Source organism: Miniopterus schreibersii (assembly GCF_964146895.1).
Source record: "Miniopterus schreibersii genome assembly, chromosome: 19".
Lineage (NCBI taxonomy): Eukaryota > Metazoa > Chordata > Mammalia > Chiroptera > Miniopteridae > Miniopterus > Miniopterus schreibersii.
In genome coordinates, this window is record NC_138119.1 from 29,914,890 (window position 1) to 29,942,861 (window position 27,972).

At 45.8% G+C, this 27,972-nt stretch overlaps 1 protein-coding gene across 3 annotated transcripts; it reads right to left on the reverse strand.

Moving 5' to 3' along the window:
• Window positions 1-1,587: 1,587 nt before the first annotated feature.
• PFKFB2 (6-phosphofructo-2-kinase/fructose-2,6-biphosphatase 2) lies at window positions 1,588-27,843 on the reverse strand. Of its 3 annotated transcripts, none has more exons than XM_081121811.1 (16): window positions 27,618-27,750; window positions 26,487-26,600; window positions 20,904-21,029; window positions 20,098-20,194; window positions 19,665-19,731; window positions 19,461-19,535; window positions 19,038-19,094; window positions 18,050-18,174; window positions 15,546-15,753; window positions 14,735-14,881; window positions 13,863-13,967; window positions 12,750-12,879; window positions 11,958-12,020; window positions 11,623-11,687; window positions 10,813-10,992; window positions 1,590-3,889 (listed from the first exon to the last, which is right to left on the reverse strand). In XM_081121811.1, the coding sequence occupies exons 2-16, from the start codon at window positions 26,578-26,580 to the stop codon at window positions 3,827-3,829; spliced, it is 1,602 nt and encodes a 533-aa protein (XP_080977937.1). In that variant the 5' UTR covers window positions 26,581-26,600; window positions 27,618-27,750; the 3' UTR covers window positions 1,590-3,826. The 3 variants fall into 3 exon arrangements, with proteins under 3 accessions (XP_080977939.1, XP_080977937.1, XP_080977938.1); XM_081121812.1 differs by lacking the exon at window positions 27,618-27,750 and adding an exon at window positions 27,775-27,843 and having other exon boundaries at window positions 3,732-3,889; XM_081121813.1 differs by lacking the exon at window positions 10,813-10,992 and having other exon boundaries at window positions 1,588-3,889; window positions 27,618-27,776.
• Window positions 27,844-27,972: the final 129 nt, after the last annotated feature.

Here is a 27,972-nt window from a genome sequence, read left to right on the forward strand (position 1 = left end):
AAAAACACACTCTCAAGTGAGGATTTTTTTAAAAAGAAATATTACTCTCCATTACTACGATCCATTCAAATTCTTAAATATTCCACAATGTCCAGTAAAAAATGTTTGAGCATTTCAGAATCTCATATATTCTCTTCCTCTGCTTAAAAAAGTTAATATCAAATGGATGTCTTTTTGTTTTTTTGTCAAAGAAAGGGAAATGGTTTGTGTGTGTGTGTGTGTGTGTAGTATCTAGCTCCTGGTTTCCTACCCTGATGTCCAGGGATGGGTTTCAGGAGGTCATGGCCTCCCTAAACTGAATGCAAAACTTACCATGTCTACCTTTTTCTGGGGAGATTCCTTGGCTTTTATCAAATTTTCAAATGAATTCAAGACAAAGAATGTAGGTTGGATAGTGAATAGAGACCATAGTACATGGTAATAGGCAACAGCCAGACTGCCACAGGAAAGGCCAGTAGGGTTGTCACCAACCAGGACAAGCTAGTGTGCCCGCAGGCTGAGCCTCCTCACAGTGAGTGCCCAGCGAAGACCCTGGAGAGATTTAAGACTTGATGTAATAATTAAGGCTACAGAAATCAATCAAGTTAATGACTATCACTGGAGCACTCTCTGAGTAGTCATTTTCTAATCCCGATATATTTGTTAAGTTCCAGCTACATTTAATAATAGTAGTATGCTATGTTGGGCCTTCACTGTCACAAATCTTACCGTTTACCTTGTTCCGAGGTAATGGGCTTTGACAAAACTCCATCAGTGTTGAGATGAGCCACTCAATAAGGGTGTCCATTCACTTATTTGTAAAACAGGGTTAATGATGCCAGGCCCTCCCAGCCTTCTACAAATGATGGATTGATTGAATAGGAAAACACCTGCAAAGGTGCTTATCAGTCTAAGGAAATTACACCCTTGACACCCTCATTGTTGTTACTCCTCCAGGTATATTGCTAAGGCTCGGTGCATTTAGCAATACTTATAACCACTGCCGCTCAACTGCAAACTTGGAGAACTGATAAATCATTCTCATGTTATCAGAATGGGGGTTAGACTACAGAACTTGCAACTGCTCTACTGTTACTATGAACATGTCATTTTATCTCTATTGCTTCTGACCCTAAAGAGAGTGTTCAAAGTTCCTTAATCATAAACATTTACCTAACTGCTACTTAATAATGCTTGTGGTCAAGGTTATCCACAAGAGGGAAAGCATTCCCAGGAGGGAGGGATGACTTACAGAACTGCTGTTAACTTTTTCCTTTCCAATAATAAACTCTAGAAAGAGGATAGGGACTTTGTTTTAGCCACTGCATGACAGCCAATGGGTGATCATTAAATATTTGTTAAATAAATTAATAAAGCTTTAGAATGTCGATAATGCATGACCCTAATGGTCTCACTGATATCATTTTGAAGTGCTAATGAACTTGATGAAAGGCAGGAGTTACCAGTTAAAACCATCATTTGGAAAAATATACACAATCTAATAATTTGAAGATAATTTTAAAGAAGCTAGTTTCAAACACATTTTGCATGATGTTATTAATAGTTTGTGTCTGTATAGTGATAAAATCAAATGTTATCTTCTTTTGTGTGTGATTTCAAAACTGCATTTTTAATTAAAAATAACTTTTATTATATTTCTTATTACAAAAGCAATACATATTACATATTTTAGCATGATTTTATTTATCGAGGAGATAAACTTTTCTGCAGAGAAATGCATCTCTTGATTTATAAATAAAAATCAATAAGCAAGAAAGTATTCAAAGAAATCCACTGTGCTTTAACATAGTAATTATCTTTTTACAGAAGACAGATATCTATATTCTGGAAGTTTAATTTAAGATAATACTATGGACATTAGACTTAAATGCTCAAACTACCTCAATTTCTACCAAAGAACCGATGCAACAAATTACCGTACATTCTGATTAAATACATGCAAACACTAATATGGGGACTTAAAAATGCCTTACATGGATGAATAAATAACTAAATAAAAAATTATCTGATCATCAAAAGACAGTGTATATAGATGCAGAAAGAAAACTGCATCACAAGAACAAAATCATTACAGTACAGCATGCTACAAGCAGTGAAATGAAAATCACCTGCTACAGAGCAGTCGGGGCCTTTCAAAGGCAGCTTTGTGCATAGAAAACAAGCTCTAGTTGCTGGATGCTGAACCGCCTGCAGTCCAGCTCTTCACATCTCCGGTAACAGCGCGTATCGACCACAGTATAAGTGAACCATTTGGGAAAAGCTACATTTCATTATTTTTCTTGCTACTCACCCACTTGCCCAGCAAGGGGGCATCTGAGTGAAAGGAAAAAAAAATGTCAAAAGCTAAAAACTTACCATTCTTTAAAAAAAGAAATGATTTTGCTTGTAAGATATAATATCCTTTGGAGTTTCTATGTTCCTTCATGAGTGACATATTAATATTACATCTACAGAGACGTATTTGCCTATTTGACAGTCACTAATCTGAGGAATAATTACTTGGCATGTCCTTAAGGGAAGCCAAATGACTAATGTAGTAAGGGCTCCATGCCCCCGTCCCCCCAGTGTTTTACATGAGACAGGGAGACCAAGACAGAGACAACTAAGCTAAGAGGACGGCATCAGAACACCAGCTGCTCTCCAAGTCGCAGCCGCAGCTTTCTTAAGAGACCATATCATGGTGACAAATCCCGCAGAAGGGCACCTGTTTTGAAACTGAAACAACTCCCTGGTAGAGCTGATTCCCAAGGAACCTTCTTTACCTCTTCATGGATGTAACTGGTGCCCTGCTTTCCCAGCTCTCATTCCCAGTCACGGCAGAGAGATCAGTCCTCCTCAGCTCTGAGAGGCACGCAGCATCCGGTAGAAAACACAGGAGCTACGAAAGCGAACTCAGGCCCAGCCCGAGTGGCTCAGCGGTTGAGCATCGCCCTATGAACCAAGAGATCGCAGTTCCATTCCCGGTCAGGGCACATGCCCAGGTTGCAGGCTCGATCCCCAGCAGGGGGTGTGCAGGAGGCAGCCGATCAATGACTCTCTCTCATTGTTGGTGTTTCTATATGTTTCTATCTCTCTTTCCCTCTCCCTTCCTCTCTGAAATAAATAAAAACCTTTAAAAAAAAAAAAAGGAACTTAGAAGACAGGTACCCATTTGAGGGAGTCTTGCAGTCAGATCCTACCCTTAAGGGGCCTAGAACAAGAAAAACTTCTCTAAACGAAAAGGTTGCAGCTGAGAGAGCTTTTCCATCGCCACAGCGAGACATTTCCGGGACTGCATTACTCAGATATCCTCCATTCACCTGGTGAATTTGTCTGTTTCCAATGTGACCAAAAAAGGGAAAGTTCACATATGTAAGCGTATGTGAGCATACTCTATCCTGCTCACCTGGCACGGATGCAGAGACCAGCTCCCACGGCACGGAAAAGGCTTCCTGGAGTCCAGCCCTCTCACCTGGAAACAGTTCAATCTCATGAGGTGCATTTGCACCTTAGGCAAAAAAGAGCCAGCTAGAGAGTCATAGGTAGGACGTTAAACACCGAACAATGAGTCTGGCCAACTTGGGCCAGACCCAGCAAAATGATCATAAAAAAACTAACCGATTCAGGCTGTTAACATTTTGAGGCACAAAGAAGTTAAGTTTTTCAGTGTAACTGATATTCCCATTAGGCCTGAGGAGCAGGAAGGTGGTGGTTTTTCCAGGCCCCCGATTCGTGGTCCCAAATGTCCAATCCCCACTTCACTTCCTGTTCAAGCCCTGGTGGTGCTGACATCCAAGTGTTTCAGCAGGTCCCAGTCCCCCAAGGAGGTCTGCCCTCAGCTTCCATATCAGGAGAGCGATGGAAGGGATGCCAGAGAGGAGTGTCTAGGCACAGCCAGCGAGGTATCTGCCTAGGAGCCAGAGGGAAGACAAACAAAGCCATTACAAGGTCACCAAACGGCAAAGAAAAGTAGAGCAGAATCCCTCTGCTGCTTCCCGCTGCCCACATGCCCACATCTGCACACAGACACGTGCACACTGGTGTGCTTGCACACCCCCCTTTACTCCCAGGAGCCAGAAAGACTTCGGTGGCACAGTCATGGGCTTCTTTCCCAGAAAAGCAGGCTTTCCTGTGCCATGCTGGACCGGGCACTCCTTTCACACTTCGACCGTAAGCTACACACCCAAGAGATGAGGTAGAAGTTATAGGGAGCCCTGTGGTAAAGGAGAGTATGGAGGCTCCACCAGCCAAAAGGCCATGCCAAGAGAGTGACACTGCAGTCAGGGGCTACTTGGCTTCTGAGCAGGGGCTCTACCACTGCAGTTATCCCAGCCCATTCTGAAATCAGTCATCAGAGCAGATATCAGCTTCTTCCCATAAACTGGGATTTAATGTCCTAGCTTGTGAGAAATCCTTCCCTCTAGAAGTGGTTCTCAAATGTTAAGTGTGCATTTGAATCACCAGGTTATGAAGATTCTGATTCACTGGGCCTGGGATGGAGCCCAAGAGTCTGCATGTCTAATGAGCTCCCAGTTCTTATTAGAGCAACAAGGAGTAAGGAGTGAGAATGGTGACAATTCCACCTGTATTTTCCTGTCCCAGAAGAAGTTAAAACACTGGTTTATCCCACTGGCTGTAACTTCTTTAGAAACAGGCAGGTGATATTTTAGAAGGAACATCCCACTAATTCTAAGAGATCTTCAAAGGTTTTCTTTACAATAAATAGTGAGTTACATGTTGCTAATGGAAGTCAAAGGTAACAGGTAATTCTTGTAGAGGCACCAAAAAGTACACACAACTCCTGTGGAAGTTCGGTGCCTTTCATGATGTCCTTCCCATCTTCCCCAGCAGGTGGTGGAAGAGGGCCACGCCTACACCAAGGACTCCAGCCAACTGGGAGCTGGCTTTGGCTTGTCTGAGGCTCAGTCACTGAGCAGTGTGAGGCAAAGTTTTGGGAGGGGCGGGGGGAACTGGGTGGAAAACACAACCCAAAATACAAAACAAAAAACCCAGAAGCCTTCTGATAAGTTCAAGTTACTCAATAATTTTATTTACCCATTCTGCACACACACACTCAAAACACATTTCAAATACAGTTATACACACCTTCTGTGGATCTGAGCGGCATATTTTGATATCAATGTCACCAGATTAAATCAGAATGCTGTTAAGGACTTACATTCCTTCTTTCAACAAAGCTGTGCCTAGGAAATCAGCAGGATAACTCTATTGCTTGGGTTCCCAATTCAGTCCATGCCCATTGAACTCAGTAGTTCTCAGCCCACGCCCAACTCCCTCCAAAGGGCACAGCTGGTGATCAGTCCTTTGCTTTTGCCATATCAAAACCATCACCATATCAGAATGAGTTGATCTAGTTACTTCAACACAATGAAAAAATATACACAAGCAATTCAGACACAAAAACATTGAAAAGGTAAATATTGGTCATAGATCCCCAATGAAAGTCTTACTGGAAAAAATACTTTGCCACCTCTTAAGATAAATTTTGAATGCAAAATTACCATTGCATTTTCATTTATTAGATCATGAATAAGTGCCAAATGTATGGCAGACTAAAATCAGCAGCATTATTCAATGGAGTGCTACATTCTATAACAGAGAAGTTGTGGACACAGAAGGTTTAGACACAAGTGGTGAAAGCGAAATCCTGCCCAGAAGCGGGGGAAAGGATGGGATGGCTTCAACTAGGTTAACAATTTCAGGCTTTAAGAAGGCATTTCCATAGCTGAGTTTACAAAATGCCAAACAAGTGATATACAACCTTCATTTCTAAAAATGATGAAACTTTGGCTACTACTATGAAAGAAATGTTGATTAAAAATCATAATTTACAGAACTTCCCCCTAAAGAAAACATGTGGAGTGTTTGCTTCCTTTCTTTGTAGGACACTTGCAAATAGAGAGTCACAATAATGTATATATGCCACCAACTGGTACAATTACAAACAGTCAGAGTGTCAGCTACATATCCTAATATAATCAGTCAGTCAGCATACAGACCCTACTAGAGTCTGTCAGTCAGAATACAGACCCTACTAGAGTCTGTCAGTCAGAATACAGACCCTACTAGAGTCTGTCAGTCAGTCAGCATACAGACCCTACTAGAGTCTGTCAGTCAGAATACAGACCCTACTAGAGTCTGTCAGTCAGAATACAGACCCTACTAGAGTCTGTCAGTCAGTCAGCATACAGACCCTACTAGAGTCTGTCAGTCAGTTAGAATACGGACCCTACTGGAGTCTGTCAGTCAGTTAGAATACGGACCCTACTGGAGTCTGTCAGTCAGTTAACATACAGACCCTACTAGAGTCTGTCAGTCCGTTAGAATACGGACCCTACTGGAGTCTGTCAGTCAGTTAGAATACGGACCCTACTGGAGTCTGTCAGTCAGTTAGAATACGGACCCTACTAGAGTCTGTCAGTCAGTTAGAATACGGACCCTACTAGAGTCTGTCAGTCAGTTAGAATACGGACCCTACTGGAGTCTGTCAGTCAGTTAGAATACGGACCCTACTAGAGTCTGTCAGTCCGTTAGAATACGGACCCTACTGGAGTCTGTCAGTCAGTTAGAATACGGACCCTACTGGAGTCTGTCAGTCAGTTAGAATACGGACCCTACTAGAGTCTGTCAGTCAGTTAGAATACGGACCCTACTAGAGTCTGTCAGTCCGTTAGAATACGGACCCTACTGGAGTCTGTCAGTCAGTTAGAATACGGACCCTACTGGAGTCTGTCAGTCAGTTAGAATACGGACCCTACTGGAGTCTGTCAGTCAGTTAGAATACGGACCCTACTAGAGTCTGTCAGTCAGTTAGAATACGGACCCTACTAGAGTCTGTCAGTCAGTTAACATACGGACCCTACTAGAGTCTGTCAGTCAGTTAGAATACGGACCCTACTGGAGTCTGTCAGTCAGTTAGAATACGGACCCTACTGGAGTCTGTCAGTCAGTTAGCTCATGAACCCTACTAGAGTCTGTTAGAAGCATACAGATCCTACTAGAGTCTGTGAGTCAGTGAGCATACAGACCCTAGTAGAGTCTGTCAATCAGCATGCAGGTCCTTTCAGAGTCTGTCAGTAAGCACACAGCTACTACTACATACAGTTTTCTGGACACTATGAGTCTAAATTAAACTCCTGGACATACTTCTGATGTCTCTGCCACCTCTATGGGAAGTAAGAGATCAATCCTGCTAAACTCGACTCAATTGTTACATAATTTTTTAAATTAAAATATTTTAAAACACAAGCAAGTCAAAGTGCATACCAAAACACCTGGGTAAATTTACCAAATTTCTTGAAAACAAACACAGTCTGGCTTCTGAGCTTAGCAAAGACAATGAAATGTGCATAAGATATAGTTTTCTCAATTTTTAGACACTTTTTCCCTTGTCCTTTGACTACCCAAAGCACCCACAAGTTCCTCTGGAACTCAGAAAAACCATTTAAGATGGGTTTGTTTCCAAACAGCTACATCATGTTTCTTCATAATGCCAGTACCTCTGAAGATCCAGTAGGTTACAAAGAGGAACAGCCAGAACCTCAGGAAACACTCAACCGTTCAGTCTAGGAATACAAACATATTGTATTCCTAACTCTTAACTTCTTGGGAGGAAAAACAAAAACAAAAAATAAAAATCAGAGATAATGATAAGCCCATCTAGCACAAAGTTTTAAAAGAGTTTTAAACATTTTCCTATTCTGCTTTCCAGTCGAATGTAAAACAATACCCTTACCAAAATAAACCAAATAATAAGTAACAGCTAAATTCAAATCTGAGGATTAGGAGATAGAAAGAGAAGCTTTTAGATTAAATCTGCTTCAGATTTCTCTTAAAAGTCTGTCACAGAATTCCTCACTCGGCTGTAAAGCAATAAAATAGAACTGAATGTCAACTGCAACTAAAAAATAGGAAAAAAAATTGAATATAGTGATTTTCCTTTCCCAATTTTCTACCAACAGATAAATGCTAAAGCCTTCACCTATTTCTCCCATAACAAAACCAAAAGCCTCAGCAAAAAATACTCTGGAGTCCACTCTTTCTTTGTAGGATTTGTGATCTAGACATAATCGTAGCAATGTGGATATACTACCAACACCCAACAAGTAAGACCGGGAGAGGGAGACAGTGGAAAAAGACAGCAAGGAGGACTTCTCTAAATCACGCAGCTCTGTTCCATCCTATGTTCTCCTGGCTTCTTCCTGCTGAACCTTCTCTGGAGAGATCTTGCTCTAAAAACAAGAATGCTGAAACCCTTGCTGTTGTCAAGGTCTAATTTCTTGTGTCCTATCTGAGAAGAGTAAGACCACCTCTGGCTCCTGGGATAAGCAAACGAGCACAGGGCGTAGTGCAGAGAAATCATCCTCCTGAACATCCCAGTGACCTGCGGCTAATGCTGGGGCTCATAACGACGTAACATAATGCTAGTTCACTAGAGACTTCTCCTCTCACTAGGAGCATGTACAGCCCAAATCCAAAGTCTCTGGAGCAAAAAGCTCCTCTCATTCATCAGCTCTGAATTACTCTCACAGCACAGCAGGAGAAAACGTCAGGAGAAGCAATCTGTACTCCACTTCAGTGTCCACACTTACAGGCTCGGTGTTGCTCTTTCGCAAATGCTCCTTTATTATAAGTTACATGCCCTGTCCCTAAAATAACCTTCTTCAAGGCAAGCACCTTTTCTTCTGCTTCTGTGTACCTCTCCACCCCCACTCCCATCCAGCCCACAGCCCCACAGACTGAAACACCAAGGACACATTATGTAAACGGCTGAACGGGAAGAGCAGGTAATTTCAAGCAGAATCTAGGCAAGCAGCCTTTGGAAACTCACTGTGATGTCCTATTCGAGACATAAGAATAAAGGACTCAAGGCAGAAGTCAACTGCCTGTGATGATAATCTCTCTCATACTACAGGTTTTATCTCAGAGCCTGTCTCCAGGGTGCTTAAAATTCCCAGCTACCACCCAGGGACACTTATTTACATAGTGATTTGTTCCACATCACCCTGCAATGTAAATGGTTACAGGTGGGACTAGAACCTAGAAAAGCCTCTAAAACCTGGCAGCCTGCTTTTAAGGGGGTCACTTTAGTTAATATTGTGATCCGCTAGACATCTAACTCCACGAGGGATTCGGAATTCCTAGGTTGCTGCTTTGTCGCAGGAACTGCCATCCCAGTATCTGTTTACCCACCTTCATAGATCGGAGCTCCAGCCTGGAGCATGGATCAGAATGGACAGGGAAGCTGTTTAAACACATGCATGTGGTGGCTCCGCCCTGAGGTTTGGAGTGGACAGTAGGCCTAAAGCAGACCCAGGCGTAGGTACACGCCAGAGGTTCTAACAGGGATGCCAATGAGTACCTCAAGACAAGAATCCTGACAAAAGGTCTTATTGCCAAAAACACCCCAGCAACTAGCTCCTCTGTTCTTGCTGGTTACTTCTAAAAGACGAGCTGATGACTTTAAGATGGGGAGTCATCTCTCTTTTAAAAATTTCATGAGAACTCTTGCTTCTCAGAAAAATGCCCATATATTCATGTTTTGCATACAAATTTGGAGGGAGAATTATGCTCTCATGAGTCCCCAAGGGGCTAAGCATCCTTGCTGTAAACATTTCCTGTTTAACCCTACAGAGAAAATAAATGACAGAAGTTAATAGTAAATATTAGCAGTGAACAGCTAGACTCCACAGGGTCCCAAAGACTCCTCTAGATGTTTTAACTTAAAAAGGAGTGTTTTTTAAATAATAAGCAGCTCTAGTGAACTCTTCTCTGCCTTTTTGACTTGGGCAACTCAAACATCAGTAGTGACTCCTGAATCGGTGGTGACTGTCCTAAAGAGCCCCAGAGGTCACTGGCTTGCAGTGGTTGGCAAAGAAGCTGGGAGCCACTGGAGAAAAGATATAACCTGCCCTACAAGAGCCCTGCAGCAGCTAGAGACCATCCTCCTCTCCTAAATGTAGCAGCAGCCAAAAGACCTGTGCCTGGCTCTTCGAGTGGAAAGTACAGACAGTTCCCACATCCTCAGAACCAGCTTCCCCCAGGGCATCAAAGCCTTAGGACTATTTCTCATGAAACGAGGCCACTCTGCCCTATCCACGTACTAGCTCCCGCTCTATATCCACTTACTAGCTCCAGAGTGTCCCTGGATGTCCTACAGCCTAGGCGGACCCTTGTAAGACCTGGCTTGAGAAAGGAAGGAAAAAGACAGGCTCCCCCGGTCCACATCCATTTGGGCCCACTGCAGAGAATCAACGGAGCCTAGGCTTCTCTCTTGCCAACCGTCCCTTCCCCCCCTAGTCGGACACTACAGCGACAATGACATGCATCACACTGGACAACCCAATGGGGCGATGAGGGAGGGGGAAGAAAGCAGGCGGGTAAGAACTGTGAGTAAAGCACACTTTGAGCAAAGGTGAAGGGAAAATGGGCTTCTGTGGCCCCCTCCACCCCCAATTTACCAACATAAGGGCTTTAGTGACTTGAAACATGGGGAACTGACAAGAACCAAGTGTACTGGCCATGCTTAGCCTCAGCCCAGGCATGCTAGTCACCCAAGGGGTGACCATCCTTGGCCATCTCCTCCAGGCCACCCAACTAAGGGCGTGTTCTCAGGCATCCAGCTCGTCACCTTGCCCATGGATGGGGAGATGCTCCACACTGCAGCACAGCTAAGGTGGGTCTGAAACACGTGGCCTCATGGTCATGGCCGGGGGTGGGGATTGGAAGTTAAATGATTCCTTGGTGATTAGTGACAGGGGCAGGAGGCCAGGACTGGAGGGAAACACACAGTTACACCACCGGAATGCTGACTTGGGTCTTCGGCTGGTCGGCCCCTTCTTGCATGTCCAGGGCACGGAGAGGGCTGAGGGGCTTGAGGGGCCGGCTCCCAACACTGTAATTTCGTGGACGCTTTACTGTATTCGAACTGGACAGAGGTGTAAAGCTGTTCCTTCTCATCCTTACAGGGGTTTGGTTCTTGGGAAAGTTGTTCTGATTAGAAACGGAGGGACACCACACAAATGAAAGCCAAGACAAAAGCTCACTCATAAAGGTTAAATAATGCTTATAACCACAACAGCTCCCTCTACTCCTGCTCCTCTGACACAGGGTCTGTCACAAGTTCTGGGCTGTGGCCTGGTCCCCTAGCCCCAGGAAGCTAAAGGATTGTAGAGGGAGAAGCTCCTAGAGAATCATACTCCAAAGCAGGAAAGAGGGACAAAGAAAGGAAGGGCTTACTTAAGATCAAACAGCAGGACAGATCTACGAACAAAGCTGTGCCTCTTCACCCCACCTTATAGGCTCTTCCGGGACCTGCTTTCTAAAGGGAGCACTTCGGGGGGGGGGGGGGGGGGGTGCATTTCACTACAGCCAGCCAAACCCTTTGCATAGTTAACTGGATTTCCAGGAGCTTTCAAGTTCAAGACTCATGAAAGAGGTACTAATCTTTAAAAATAGTAATTCCAACATCTCTTTCTCTTGGGAGTGAGCAGACTACATAGGACGTGAGTTCTGGATCTATTTTCCTTCTGTACGCAAAAGAAACCCCAGTGTCTTGACGCCAAAGGTTCAAAGACTCAAGGTGGCAGGGAACCTGCGTGTTCGTCTGTGGGAAATACTTACAGTTGGCTTATCACGGTGAGTATTCACAGCCTCTACATTGAGCTTAATGGTTTCCACTTTGCACCCTGGGAAAACAGAGGAAAGAACTGAGGCCTTCAGGAAAAAAGCTCAAGGACAAATTCCTTAAGTTTCAGTACGGGAAAGCACACCATAAAAGAATGCATGTATTCCCAAATCCATACATACATTTAGAAACGGAAGGCACTGATGGAACTTTCCTGGTATCCAGGGGTGATGAAGTTGAACTTCTACACAAACTTCAGAGAAATTTCAAAAATCCCAACCTTCCTCAATCCCCACTTCCTGCCCAGCTCCTAAATTAAATTCATAGTTACCGTAGGCCACAGGAGTAAGTCTGAAGATGGTATGGAGAGGGCACCTCAAGTATGGTAGCTCATCTGAAAGCAGAAAGACCAACTGAGGGAAGACTTGTAGTATGGAGTAAGGTCAAGCTGGTGGAAGAAAGAGTCTAAGGAACTCATGAGTTTTCTTTACCTTGACCTAGAGTCATACAACTCCTCCCCTAAACCCCAGGCAATTATCAGGGTGGCCACCAAAGAAGCCACCCAAGCTACTAAGTGGCTAAAGAAGAAAATAAATCCATTTTAGATCCTTCCGTGCAGGCAAAACAGGACCCCATGGGAGGAAAGACTGTGGCCTACCTGGGTACCCCAAAGGCCAACCTGTAGGCTTCCCAGCCAGTTGGGTAGGCTGGAAAGGGAAGTGTCAGAGAAGGCAGCAGCACTTCCTTCCAGCTTGACCCAGAAACTGTCCTCCCCTAAGTCCAGCCTTCTAAGATATAGCCTCTTTGTAGCCAAAGTAACAAGCTGGGAATGTTCAACTGCTTTTCTGATGCTGCCAGAAATGTTGGCTCAGGGCTGCCCGTTAGCCAAGCAGGACTGAGGGGCTCCAGCAGCAGCCATTCTCCAGCAGGGGCTTTTGTACCAACAGAGTCAATTCAGCAAGAAGTTGGCTCAGTGGCTGCTGGGTGTCCCACACTGCTGCCTGAAGAATGCACTCCAATGTGAGTGAAAGAAGGGGAGATCCAATTGCCTGGGATCCTGGTGCCACACAAAGGTCCAGTCCCCTCCCACGGATGTGTCCCCTGGCCCTTCCCTCAATGGTACCTGCGCCCTTATCCAAGAAGTAGGCCAGGAGGCAGCGCATGACAGCCTGGTGGGAGATGACGAGGACATTGCCCTGCCGCTCCAGCTCCATGATGACAGGCTCTAGCCGCTGCACCAGGTCCTGGTACGACTGTGGGGGGAAGTGGGACAGGCTGGTAGGAGGAGAGGTGCAAGCTGGCAGCCAAGTCAGTGGCTGTGTCCAGAGTAAAGAGGACACTGCTCCTTCTTCCCCAGCTGGCTTTCCTCCTGGAGGCTCAGCGGCTTCATGTCGCCTGCGAACTCTCCTAGCCCTGGAATCTCTTAAGAATATCTGGAGCCCGGCCGGGAGTGGCTCAGAGGTTGAGCGTCAACCTAGGATCCAGACAATAGGGGTTCGATTCCCGGGCAGGGCACATGCCCTGGTTGTGGGCTGCAGCCAATCAATGACTCTCTCATCGTTGATGTTTCTATCTCTCTCTCTCCATCTCCTTTCCTCTCTCTGAAATCAATAAAGATATATTTAAAAAAATATATATTTGGATCTCTCAAGGGCAATATTCAGACTGAGAAAACTTCAGGTCAAGAAGAGAAAAATCTGAATTCAGCATGTGGTTGTTTTTTTTCTTCCAAAGATTAACGAGTTGAGTATAAGGCAACAAGGGGCCCCTAGGGGTTTCCTGGACCTCTGCCGTACTGTTTGTTTACCTTTATTTACCTTACACCCCTAGACTAGGAAGCCACTTAGACCAGGAAATGGACCGAAACACTGGAGGTGATAGGGAAATGATTCACAGCCCCCATATATTCACTTGGTGCCCATAACTGGGGGTGGGATTTAGCAAGTGGAAAGAAAAAAAAAGAAAGTAAAAAAGATCGTGTTGATTCTACGACATGCTCAAGACAGTAGTATATCTTGTCACTCTTTTCCCCTGGAAATCTTAATAGCAAATTAATAAGGCATTGGACTGTCGAAGCTGAATTAAAGGCAGTATGACCCAAAGATAAGAGCATAAACTAAATGATGCTTTAAGTACCCTTTCTAGGTCCCCAAAATCGCATTCAGTCCTGCCCCCAAGTTAGCACTAAGCTCCCAGAGCAGGGCTGGGCAGTGGCCCCACAGGAAAGGAATCTCACCTCCCCACCAGGATATCGATACAGATATTTCTCTTGATCTCGAAGTGCAAACTCGTCTGGGTACTGCTTCTCAATCTCTGCGTAGGTCATCTCCTCGCACACGCCCTGCAAGGAGCCACACTGGCTTAAAGAGACAGACTGACCCACAGAGCCCCACCCAGTTAAGGGAGACGACACTGAAGAATACTAGTTTCTTACGACATGCCAGGCACTGTGCCGGGTCCTTTCATGTCCTGCAACTGACTGGCCAGGGTGTCTGGGACTGGCAGGGTGAGGGCCGCTGCAGAGAGGAGGCGGCTTCTCTAGTGTAAGCAGCCACTTTCTCCTACTACTGTGGGGAATTTAAAGGTCAAGAAGAGTCAGCAGAATAAAAGGAACAGGAAGCAGGGAAGGAGAGGAAGTTGAAGGGACTGGAGAATTCTTGCAGATGGCATAAAAGGGTGCAGAGGAAGGAAAGAAAAGAAAGGAAATGCCTACTTTTGTGCTCAGGGACAAAGAAAGCCAAGAAAAAATTTGGAAAGGACTTTTTCAGAACAGCTGACCAAATGATCTGAGCAGAAATTGAAGAAATAAATTGTTGGCTATTTCTTTTTCCCAGGAAGGAAATTTACCAAGGAACCAAATGGAACTCCACTCTCCCGCTGCCCCAGAATTGGCTTGAGCCCCATGATTGGCACAGGTGCTCAAGCAGCAGGAAGCCCTAATTAGGGGTACAATTGTTCCTACTTCTTCCCCAAACCAGCCATAGCTTCAGCTTCCTCAAAGTTTCTACTTGGTGGTTCTAGTTTTAGATAAAACTGCCCACACAATGACTCCTGAGAGTTCCTGCCTCAACAGAAGAAGACTACTGGCCATCAAAGCTTCCAACTCACAGCATCAATCTCATTCAGAATCTTCCACTGCTCGTAGGTCACCCCCAGGGACTCAGCAGTCTGGATAGTCCTCTTCAGCTGGCTCGTCCACACTTTGAGATCTGCTATCTCCTGTTCCTCCAGAAACTTCCTTAGAGCTTGGGCAAACTGGGGTTTGAAATAAAAATTTTAAAAGAAGAAACACACACACACACATACAACTGCTAACTCAGCCTACAAGGGCCCTGTGCACGACTGGGGTCAAAATCTGAAAGGCGAGCCCTGGCCGGTTTGGCTCAGTGGCTAGAGCGTCGGCCCTCAGACTGAAGGGTCTCGGGTTCGATTCCGGTCAAAGGCACGTACCTCGATTGCATGCTCGATCCCCAGCCCCAGTTAGGGCGCACGCGGAAGGCAACCAATCGATGTGAGATGTTTTTCTTTCCCTCTCTCCCCCCCTTCCTCTCTCTCTCCGAAAAGCAATGGAAAAAATATCTTGGGGTAAGGATTTAAAAAAAACAAATCTGAAAGGTGCAATGAACCCAAGAGGAAAGCAGCTTCAACTGAAGCACCCTGTACTCTGCTACGCACACAGGTTGTACCCAATAAATATCTGATGCCTGAACGACCACAGCAGAAATGATTCCAAGTTATCCACACTTCAGTGCCAAGCTAGCAGCAGGAAACAAGAGCACGTCTTTAGCACTTGCTTGACCATCTGAAACCTAAGCCCCAACGGGATTTAGACAGAAGCCAGGGGATAAAAAGAGGCGACCTCCACTATGCCCTCTCATTCTAAGCCTAGGAAATCCAGCCTGCTGGCTAAACCACTCACCTGTTTTCCCCGCACCGAGAGGCCAGAGTCACCCCCAATCTTCCCCAAGAGGTTGAACTCGCTCTCTCCGTGCCGGCAAAGGTAGATGGTGCGAGGGTGGACGTGGATATTCATGAGGTAGTAGACTATCTTGCTCTGGATGTAGTCCTGGACTCTGTTCACTAAAAATCGCTGGCCCACATTTATCACCTTGATGAAAGAAAGGTCCCTGGGGCAGAAGGGAAAAAAAATCCCCTGGGTATGAAAATCTGAGGGTAACAGTAGCAGGGGAAAGGATTTCATAATTACTTACAGCCCTTCCCACATTTAAGGAGCTGAGTGGTAAGAGCTGTATTACTCCCCAGAACCAAGACTAAGTAAAATCTCCCGAACTTCTGGGCAGTCCCTCAGTGTCTACACTACGCCATGCAATGTGTAAGTGTGATCAACGGAATTCAGGCTTCCCTCAGGGGCTACACTAGATGCCCTGAAGGTATTGCTGACCTTGAAATCGGGTGAGAAGCACAACTTCCATCTGAGGCGGTGGAGACCTAACCAGAGTACAGCACCACCGGCGGGGAGGGGAGGGGAGGGCAGGGGGAGGCGGAACCGCAGACATGGCTGTGCATTTCCAGCACCTACCTGAATCAAGCCTCTCTCAAAGGTACTTCCATGGATGGTTTGCTTTGTAGCCACCATGGAATTTACCTCATTATAAAAATAATAAGTGCTTATTCCAACAACAACAAAAATTCCCCCCAAAAAAGACTGACGCAAATTAAAAATCACCCATAAGCCTACCTACCATCAGAGATAAGACCTCTAAACGCACACACATCCCCCTCCAGGATGTTCTTCCTATGCAAGACTTTGGGGGTAACTGAAGAATATGCTATTATGCCATATCTAGGGCGGTGGTTTTCAACCTCTGCATAAAAAATACCTTCAAATACTGACATTCTGGGCAACCCCTTGAAGGAACTGAAAGACTCACAAGCAGCCCAGCGGAGTGATGAGCCAGGGGGTTCGCACACCTGCCTCTCCTTTGCTTGGCTGCAGGGCTGTATTATTATTTGAACGGAGCTGATAACTGCTCTGACTGTGTGCCTTTCCAAAGGCCACATTTGCACAGGTGTCTTTTTTTCTTTTTTAATTGAATTTACTGGGATGAAATTGGTTAATAAAATTATACAGGTTTCAGGTTTACAATTCTACAATACATCATCTGTATATTTTATTGTGTGTTTGCCACCCCAAGTTCTCACGGGTTTTGATGTCACACATCGTTCTTCAGCATGAACTTGACCTTTTGCTATGGCTCCTATACCTCACACACATCAAGTTACCTGTATTGTATACCACTTTGCTGGTGGTAACGACAGCTAGCATTGATCAGACATTTCTCTAAGCCAGGCAAGTTCCTGAGGACTCTACATGTTTTATTTATATACATAATAAATTATCTGCTCTATATGTTTCAAGTTATATATAACAGATAACATATTACATATGCATTACATGTATATACATGCACTGTATATTTTATATTACATATGTATTATATTATATATTAATATGTATATATTAATATGTATATATACATTTTAATATATAATGCACTATTTAACATGTACAGAGTGTCCCAAAAAAATGTACACACACTTCAACAGCTCTCAGTTCGATTGATGTTTTTCTCTTTTCAGATTTAACCCATTGGAATTGATAAATTATTCAAAGTGTGTATACATTTTTTTCAGACATCCTATATACACACACACATACACAATACACTTTTCAAATTGACCAAAAACTGATGACACATCTCTAAGGGGTGTCCTATAATACCATAGTCAAAACCACTGATCAAGAGCAATGCTTCTCAAGCAAGGGTGATTTTACTCCCCAGGGACATCTGGCAATGTCAGCAAACATTTCAGGTTGTCACAGGATGGAAATGTTCCTGGTATCTAGTGAGCAGGGGGCAGGGATGCTGCTAAATATCCTACGATACACAAGACAACCACTTACTACACAGAATTATCCAGTTCAAAATGTCAATAATGCTGAGGCTGAGAAATATTGCTCTAGAGCAGGGGTGGGGATCATCCAGCCGTGGGCCATATATGGCCCAAGAAATCACTTGGTCTGGCCCTGCCAAGGCAACCATGGGGGTCTCAAAATTCAATAAATCTAGGAGCTTTTTTCACAGCTAATTTTTAAGTTGATAATTTTGTATGGCCTGCAAATGATGTTATAAATATCCAAATGGCCCTTGGCAGAAAAAAGGTTCCCCACCCCTGCTCTAGATGGATAAAGAGGAAGAATTGATGATTACAAAAACAAAAAACAACAAAACACACACTTCAGTGTTCACGTATAAGATGCAATCCACACAGAAGCCACAAATCCATACCTTGTTTCTCTGGAGTGATATAAATGTTACGGGAAGTTTGGGGACTGAGAAAGGCTCTTTTCTCATATTAGACCCCTATTTATGTTCTTCATACAGTGGCCTTAAACCTTACTTGTCATAGTTGTCTGGGTCAAGGGGTCGATAGGTGACTTTGTAGCACTCAATTCTCTTTAGGAAGTCCTCCATCACATTTTCCCTGTTCCTTTCAGGGTAATCAGGGCTGGACACCTTTACTTCCTGGAATCATAGAAGAGCAGGACCTAGTCAGAGGTCTGCCTTCAACAGTCCTCCTGCAAACAGCCACTGCTAAATAAAGAAAAGGAAGTCCACAGAAGTGGCCTTTCACTGGAGCACTGGCAATCCCCATTCATTGAGCACCACCCCCACACAGTCCTATGATCCTGGCAACCAAGAAGGGAAAGACAACTGGGGAGTCATGTGCCTGCCCTTGGCTGAAGGATAGTGGCAGTCATGCAGCTGAAGCTGCTCCTGAGCCCCAATCCCTTCATGTACCTTCCTAGGCAAACAGAATGTGCTTCAATTTCTCCCCACAACCGGTTACAATAGGGTGCTTGATTTGATGCATGCCTGACTGGACCAGATGCCTCTTCCTTTGATGACCCCGAGTTTCCGCATTGCTGGGAGAGCACCATCATGACACCAGGCATGAATGTCTACTTGACACAGCACAACCCATCAAATGGGCACTGGTTTATGCTGTGACCATTAGACAATTGCTAGGCAGATGACCTTCCTAGAAGGTGGCCCTGACAGATAATGAAGTCTGGTCTATTCTAAGAATATATCTAGGTCTCAGCACCCAGGTAATACCCAGGACATGGGACCAGGAATCCTACAGTCTAGTCTGTCTTGGTCTCCACGCAACAGCTAGTTTTTTCTTTACTCCTCAAAGCCTCAGTTTCCTCTCCCAAGAGTGTGGAAATATAAAATGGTGCTCTGGAAGATCAAACAGATCAGTTGGTGATGTGAAACATGTCTATTTCTCTCTCTCATTACCCAGTCGACTCTTCCTCATCCCCCTCCCTCCCCACCCACAGGCACAAAGGATAGAAGTGGTGGTATGCAGGGGTGTCACCCACCAGGATGTTGGCAGCGATGACATCAGGATCATCACAGACAGATTCCACAAAGAACACCTGGCCAGAAAGAGAGGGCAGTAATCAGTGGGTCAAAATTGGCCAGGCTGTTCATTAAGAGTACATGCTCATACCTGCCCCACCCCAGCCACCGCATCTCCCAGGATTTTCTTTCACGAAAGTGCCTTCATGGCCTCTTCATTTAAAAATAACTCTTACCACATCCCCAGGGCCTCAGACATAAAGGTTAAGGGTCTGAGGACAGACCTACAAAAAAAACACTCAAGGGTTGGGGGCCTCCCCCAAGAGGACAGAATCAGATGTCCAATGGTGTCCTAACTCACCAGAGTCAAACAGACCCACATGTTCCTTCTACCTGCCCACCTCCACTTATCCCTTTTCCTCCAGCATGGAGTCAGATCCTACCTTGAAGGAATTCTCCTGGGCAAAGTTCAAAATCATGTCCCTCCTCTCCCTAGTTGTATTGGTGGCATCAAACACCTGGGAAGAGAGCCCACAAGGTATATGAGTGTGGAACGAGAAATGGAATCCACCACAGTGGACCCAAGGTGGGGCTGTGCAGCTTTGCAAGGGCGGAGGCCAAGGCGGGAGGAGGTAGGTAAGGCTTACCGCAATCTGCCCACTCTCCTCAGTGAGATACACCTTAACGTCTTCCAGTGCCACCACAGCACACTGTCTGCCAGGAGAGCAGAAGAAATCAGCAAGAGGAACGCAGCAAGGCCAAGATCAGTCACAGCCAGAGACACGAGCAGTGGGCTGCTCTAGGAGTCCCATCCCTTCATCACTGGTCATCCTATCTGTCTCCCTTTCCCCTACCCCATGCATATATCTTATCCCTCTGTAGCCTTAACCTGTAAGCATATGTGCTTCTCCCTGAGCCCTGCTCTTCTACCCACCCAAACCCAGAGTGACCTATCCAGAAAATAACTTCTACTTAAAATCCCCACAAGATATTTACTGAAAGGAAAACTAAGCCCCAGTGCATCCACTCCTTTGATGGCCAGGAAAGAGCTGGCCCAGGGTCAGGCCTAAGAAAACTCACTTGCGAATCTTCATGGCCTCCTCGTTGTCATGCCGGAAGAAGTCATAGGACTTATAGGACTTGACTGCTTCACGCCGATACACCCCAAGGTTAAAGACTGCAGAAGACACCAGTATCCTTCAGCAGTGAAATAACACAATGGCCCCACCAAAGGGGACATCCTGGTCTAATGTTGGAGTGGCCAAGGGGATAAAAATAGCACCAAGGTATGTTGGGATCAATAGCAGATTAAGAGCCAAATTAGCCCAGCCGGGCATGGCTCAGTGGTTGAGCATCGACCTAGGATCCAGGAGATCGGGGTTCGATTCCTGGTCAGGGCACGTGCCCGGGTTGCGGGCTGCAGCCGATCAATGACTCTCTCATCATTGATGTTTCTATCTCTCTCTCTCCCTCTCCCTTCCTCTCTCTGAGATCAATAAAGATATATTTAAAAAAAAAAAAAAAAGAGCCAAATTATGCTCAAGTTTAGACTTATTAGACCTTGGGCAAGTCTTAAGCTGTCTCGATTTCAATTTCCTCGGCCACTTCTACCATTTCACTGGGGTGCTGCTAGGATTAAACAAGATGATATATATGTAAGAGCTTTGAAAATGTAAAGCGTGAACTATCAAAGGCATTCCCTCAAAAGTACACCAGGAGAAAACAAGTCTGTGAACAGGGAATAAATTCAGCAAATCCAGAAGCAACCTCTATTTCTGCCAGGAGCACCCTGTAACCTTGATGTTAGGAAGAATACATCCCCCAGAGGCCTATGAGATGGAGGAACTGATCATTCCCTTCCCAAAGAATGAATGACCTGCACCTACCTTTGGTGGGCACTCCAATCCAGTTGAGGTAGCGTGTGAGTTTCTTGGACACATAGGTTTTGCCCCGGGCTGGCAAGCCGATCATAACAATGAGAGTCGGGGAGTTGGTCATGTAGGATGCCCATGCTAGAGCAAAACGAAAGAGAACAGAACTAAATGACTAGGGACCGAGTAAAGTTCATGCACTGGGCTAGCAACTTCATAGTTATAATCTTGTTTAATCCTCAAAGACCTCAGTGAGGCAAAGGTCCAGGAAGACTGAGAAGGCAAACTGAAGAGTTGTCAGGCAAACCCTCCTGAAAGAGTTAAAGGATCATGTAGCCTTTCAGAAAGTCCCCAAAAGAAGGCCTTTTTCCCACATGTCCAAGGTCTTCACAGAGGTACCCAAGGTGGAAAGAGTTAGAAAAACAGTAATCATGGCACCTTGCTTAACACAGGAATGACATAGCTGTGAAGGAGGGTCTTGTGCCTGGAGACTCTACTGATCCCCAACTGAGCGGGCTCCTATAATAGGTCAAACAGTGTCTAGGCTGAGTTTCACATCTATCCCTTAAGAGCCACGGGCAAGAACTAGCTTGCCTACCCCAAAAAGAGCCTGGCTTCACACTGTTTAAGCCTTGCACTCAGGACATGAGCTTAAGCCAGAATTTCTGACCCACAGTGAGATTAGACAGCAGAAAAGCCTACTTGATACAGGTCCTACTAGGCCTCAGGAAACTTGAAACTTCAGTAAACCTTAGCCCACGAGGGCATCATGGCCAGCCTGCCTCAATGGAAAGCAAGACAATTTAGAGGCAAAATAGTCATTGGTCTACCCTTCCATAGGAAACTTATTTCAGGAATACTCATTTACAGACATAGGTCTCACTAGACAGATGGGGCAAACTAGATGCTCAGAGTCAGTCAGGTGACTTGCCTATGGACACACAATAAGGCACTAGAGTCCAGATCTTGTGCTTCCTCTGTGGCTTTTCTCCATAAAAAAAGCCTGTGATTTCTCATCAGCTTGCTCACAGGGTCTGGCTCCCCTCTGCCCATCCTGCTACAGAGGAGTGGTGGGCGAGGGCCCCACACTGCTGCCAGCCACTTTCCTAGGGCAAGACCCAAAGGAGGTCACCTGGGAGGCTCGAGCTCTGCAGGCTCCTCTAAGGGCACACAGAGGGGAGAGGGAAAGAACTGCCTTCGCTCCCCAGCAGAGATTTCCAGGGGTGCCCTGAAAGTTGTTGCTGCCGCTCTACCCTGGGAGGGAGAAGGTGCCCCTACGAGACAAAGAAACAATTCTGTAAAATTGGGGTCCTTAGATGGAAAAGTCATCTTTTCTCTTTTGGGGAAACAATGTAAAAAGATCTCAGTGGAGAAGTGGGCAGAAGGGCCTGTGTAGAGAAAAGACTCGGAAGGAAGAGTTTCCAAAGGGTGTTTGGCAAGAAGCACTCGGAAGCCCAAGAGTGGCCCAAGTGGTGAGGGAAGGTAGACTCAGAGTCTGAGGGCCTGGCACATGGAAAATTCCTGGGCCTGGGCATCAGAAGTGATTTTCATCTCACCAAATCTGTGGCACAAAGGCAAGGGAACTCATCCAGCAGCCTCAGCTGATGTTAATCCATGACCTCTGACCTCTGACCGGCAGGTCTATCTACCTCGGTTCAGCTGCCCCCGGATTTCAGTATTTAAATCCTCCTGAGTCTTCACTTTCTCCAGCTCAGTGCCCCACTCCTCTCAATGCCCCATGATATGGCTCATTACCTGCACTTCTAGGCCAGCTTTGTCCACACGTTCCAGCCCATTAGGCACTTCCCCAAAGGTCCTGTTACCTCCCTAATGCTGAAAATAAACTGATACTTGGGAGCTGCTCTGAAGCTAACCAGGGAACCAGCTGCTCTAAGTAAACCAAACTGGACAGAGAGGGTTCAGAACAAAAGAAAATACAGGTCACTAATGTCTCCCCAGCACCACACCAACCCCCTGTGCCCACAATACACCCACACACATCTGCTGTAACCAGGGCTTCTCATTTTCCGGAGTAGAAAACTAAACCGCACTTCCTATCTCAAAATTGTCACATTAGCAGAACTAGGAACATACTGTCCTGCCTGTTAAAATAACAAAACCACCACCACAACCTTAATTTCAATAGTAGATATGTCATGTTGATTAACTTCAGAGACAATGTAATACACTCCTTGGCATAGAGTGGAAAGCTGTTTCAATCTTGAAATTCTCTTCTATCTTTACACGAGGTTTCACTCGCTTTCTCAATCTTAAATTTACTTTCCCTTCATGAACACACTCAGAGGACCTGAGGGCTTAATAACTTCCCTCCTATGGAGAGAAAAGCTCAGAGAAGTGAAGAGCATGGCCCACAGCAGAAAGTCAAGGTCAGGGCTCTGACCAGACTCCTGCCTTCACGACCGCCCACTCCGGCCCAGCCACCAGCTCTTGTCAGCACCTGACGAGGGAAGCCATGTGGTCAGCACAACTAAGCTTTCTACTCCAACCCTGACGGGTGGCTTCGAAGGCCAATGGTTCCCAGCCTTTTCATGATCAAGGTCTTCTTCCACCCTTTGTCCTGAGTAGGCCCAACATTCTTGAAATATTCTGCTCATTAAAGTGTGTTTCATTAGTAATATCTTTTTATTCATCAGCAGTCATAAAACTGCCAATTATCTCCGCCTATTTGACCGATAGGCATGAGATATCCAAGTTCTGCAGCCAAACACTAAGAAAGTTAATATTTGGTTAATCAGTGCAGCTACAGTTAATAATGCCCACTGCCATCAACTACTTGGAAATATTAAAAGTTTACAATACAAAACTTTGTAGGACAGCACATTAGTAATGCTGATCAACATTTTAAATGTATCTATCTTTTCTTCTATTATTTCTGTAGGAAAGTTTCTAGCACAAACATGCAAAGGTGTGTGTGTAAGGATGCTCACTTCAGTATTGTTTGTGATAGTGGAAAATTGGAAACAGAAATGTCCACTGGGGGAGACTGACATATCCATTCAATGCGATACTGTGCAGAATGAGGTAAAACTGGATTTACTGACGTGGAAGAAAATGTCCAAGATACAGTAAGTTTAATGGGGGGGGAGGGTAATGGCAGCAGAACCAAATGCATACAGCATGAACCTTTTTTCTTTGCTAGGATACACCAGAATAAGATGCTGGAAAGAATCAAACTTAACAGGGACAGGAGAAATTGTGAGAGATTTTTCACTTTTCACTTTCTTTCTGTGTTGTCTGAATACTTCATGAACATGTATTGCTTTTGTAATTAGGGAAAGGGAATTTGTCTGCTCCAGACCTACTCAAAATATTAAAGGATAGACAAAACAAAGAAAGAAAAGCATGTAGACCTCTTCCCCTACACACTCCTGCTTTCACAGAGCCCTGACAGCAGTCCTCTGAGCACCTTAAAGGCACCTCAGCCATCGCCACTCCCCTTCACCCCATCCCGAGAGCAGCTGAAGTTCCAGTAAGGATCCTTTGGAGGTTTTGATTCCCTAAAGTATTTCTTCACTCCTCCAGCTCAGTCACTTCGTAGAGTCAAAGACAGCCAACCCAGGTGTAATTAGCAGCGAGGGGAACGGTTAGTGGAGCTATTAATAAAGTAACAGCTGGGTGTGAACGCTGAGCAGCCAGGGGAGCCTGTTCCAAGATACAGGCAAATAACAAGAGAAGAAGGAAATGAATTGACACATATGCTCATAACTGTATTTCTCCTTTGACTGTAACGGTCTCACCCGGAAGGGGAGAAGAGATGGGGTAAGTGAAGGACAGTGGCTTTTAGACAACCCGGATGCTTCGGGTGGGGCAGAAAAAAGAGGATCAAAGCCCAAACCAGGAATTAGAGTCCAGAGGACTAGAGACCTGCGATTACTGTTTCCTTGGCTAATGGAAAGCCTTCAAGGCATAAAACTGCATTAGAATCAGGAAGGCAGGTAGGAGATGCCTTTAGAGAATAAAGCAGAGCACTGGGCATTGTGCAGGGTCAGTGAATCCCACAATTATCACCCCCCCCCCCCAACATACACACCAGCTCTCTGCTCCCTTCTGAATCAAGTAACACCTCTCTTTAAGATGGCAACCATACCCCCAAATCTGGGTTACAATATTGTCAAACAAGAGGAGAAACCATTCTTTATGGAAAATATGATTCCTCACAGGGTTCTTTTAAATAGTGAGCTCCCTGCACAGCATTTAGACTACAACTCAATTTATAATGTTTCAAAAATAAACACAACATGCAAATAGAGTCACCAGTGACAATAATATACCTAGCTATGTACCCAACACTCTTCCAAGTGCTTTCTTGTATTTAATCATTTAATTCTCACATCACTCTTAGGGGAGATACTATTAGTATCCCAATTTTATAAAGGGGATAAGCAACTTGTTCAAGGGAACATAGCTAGGTGGTATTAAATCCCAGACTCAAACCCAGGCAGTCTGACTCTACGGGCTGCACTAAAACATCACGCTATGCTAGTTATCTCCCATGGGGTATTTGCCCTCGGTACCCAGCTTCCTGCCCTGGCAGAGAAAGGAGATCCTAATAGTAGAGATACGCCAACCCCAGTTATCACATCTAAACAAACTGTCCCTGCTACAGTCCAAACCCCAGCAAGCCTCACTGGCGCCAGGTGGAAAGAGATTATCATCATTAATCAGGAGACTGAAAAGGTCATGACATCAAGGCCGAGACTCTGGGGAAAGCTTTGAACATGAGATGATTCCAGGTCTCATGCTGCTCGGCTGTTTTCACCTGCCAATATATATATAACCACTGAAGTGAGAAGAACTGACTGGTAGGGCTCCAAAGGGAAATGCAATCTGGACACAGGAAGAAGGGTTGGCATTCCCTTAGATTCCCCAAGACATCTGGGGCCCAGTGGCCCAGGACCTTCTGGACCAGGCCATGCACTGTTGAGGTCTATAATGAGGCTTAGGACTACTGATGCTTCATCTCTCTGCAATCCCACCTGCCATCTCTGTCTAAAGAATTGGCATTAAAATCTCCTGTGAAACCTGTCCCCAGAGGAATGAACTTGTAGGAAACAAAGTCTGCAATGTCCAAAGGCTAAACCTGTGAGAAAGTAAGGTGCTCAAGAAACAGTGAAAAGTCTAACGTCAGGGCTGATTCCACTGAGGGCTGTAGAAATGAGCTACTGGCAATTTCTACAGAGAGCAGAACCCTCACAAAATGTAGCCCAAGAAACAAAGGGAAACTGTTAACAGTATCAGCCCCAAGTAATTCCTGCACACTGCCACTCTGCCTTACACAGTGTATACTACTAATGCTTGCCATAATTTTTAGTATCAGTGAGCAGATACCCCCAGGAGATGGAGATTCAGTTAAAGAAAGCAATAAGATAATGCTGGGCTACACCAGCAGGCTAGCCCCAAGGACAGACATTTCACTGAGACTACTTTTTTCAGACAGGAGTTTCCCCTTGTAGACTTTAAATTTCCATGTCAAGGAATTATTTCTCACTCCCACCAAGCAGCAAAGTCTAGGATGACAACTATATTCCCAGGATAAAATTCTGGGAGAGAGCAACCCTCCTTTTTGTCAGAACTTACAACAACATTTCTTCTCTGATATTCGAAGATTTGAGGTTTTGGTTTCATAGCTGCTATTGTTCTCTTCTGAGGAAGATGCATTATTCCCAGACATGGCGGCTCTTCAGGAGATGTCTGGAAGGGACAAAAGGAATGTAAGGAAGGGAAGGAAGACGACATCCTTCAAAACACTCAGCGAAGAGGATCGGTGAGGTATAAGTGAAAATACTCTGAGCCAAGAGTCAGGTCCAGCCCTCTTTCTCCCAGTTAACAGCTACATGCCCTAGGATAAGGCATGAACCCAGAGCCCTCTGTTTCCTCATCTATGCATAAACAGGGCACCAGAATCTTGCATTTATAATGCTGATTTAGGGGTAACGTTCACATAAATTATCTCCTCCAATCTTTGCTACCATTACTTCTTCCCATTTTACAGGTTAAAAAACTGAGGTCAATCAAATTAAGCGGCATATCCAATTCCTTCCTGGCCTCCAATTCTAGTTTAAGAATCTGGGGGGAGTAAGTGGCAGCAGTTAGGAGGGTGGGGCGCTTGCAAACAGATCATGTTCATTATCCCAAAGAAATGGCAGTCCAGTGGTAGGATTCAGTCCTGAAAAAAAATGAGAAAGTGGGACAATAACAAACACGTTTCCTGAAGGAAAAACTGTAAGTGGCCACCCCATTCCTAGCACGCCACCACTTCTCCTCTGGTGTCCTGACTGTCAAGCCCCTGCTCTGCACCGCCCCCCCATCTTCCCCGGGGACAAAGTCTATAGAAGGAACACCGGGGCACAAAGCGGTGGAAAACGACTTCCTCAAGGTCACCTACAGAATAGGGGTAACGTCTTGACTCCAACTGGGGTGGGAGAGCCCCGAGCTCACTCCCCAAACCCAGGCAGGAACTCGTGGGGAAGGAAGGTCCTCCTGCTTTAAGGATCCTGCCCTGTCCGCCCACTGACCACGCGAGCAAATCCTCCCACCCAAACCCCCGCTGCGACCCCAAGACCCCGAGCCTCGGCGCTCCCGCCTCCGTCTGGGGCCGGCGCTTCCCCGAAAAGGCAGGGCACGGCCGTCTCGCACCTCCCCCGGGTGCGCGCGGCCCCCTCCTCCCGTCCCCGCAGGCTCTCCAGGCGCAGGACAGCTGTCGCTCACCCCGCGATCCCTCAGATCCCTCCCGGCAGTGGCCCCGCACGTCCCCGGCGACGCTGCAGACACCAGCCCGCAGACAGTGGCCAGGGGCCCGGCCCGCCAGCCGCCAGCACTGCCAGCGCCGCCGCCTGGCCCCGCCCACCTCCACGCCGCTCCTCACCTGGAGAGAATCCCCGACCAATCCAGCGGCCGCAGACCCCGGGGGGCGGGGCTCAAACGGGAAGCGCCGAGGCCGGCTCCAGCAGGACGCCGCCGCCGGGGAGGGGAAAGCGCTCAGGTTCCCAAGTTCCCCGGCTCTGTGGAGGTTGGTTGCATCGTTGCTTGGCAACTCATAAGGCTGGGGGCGGGGTTTATTGAA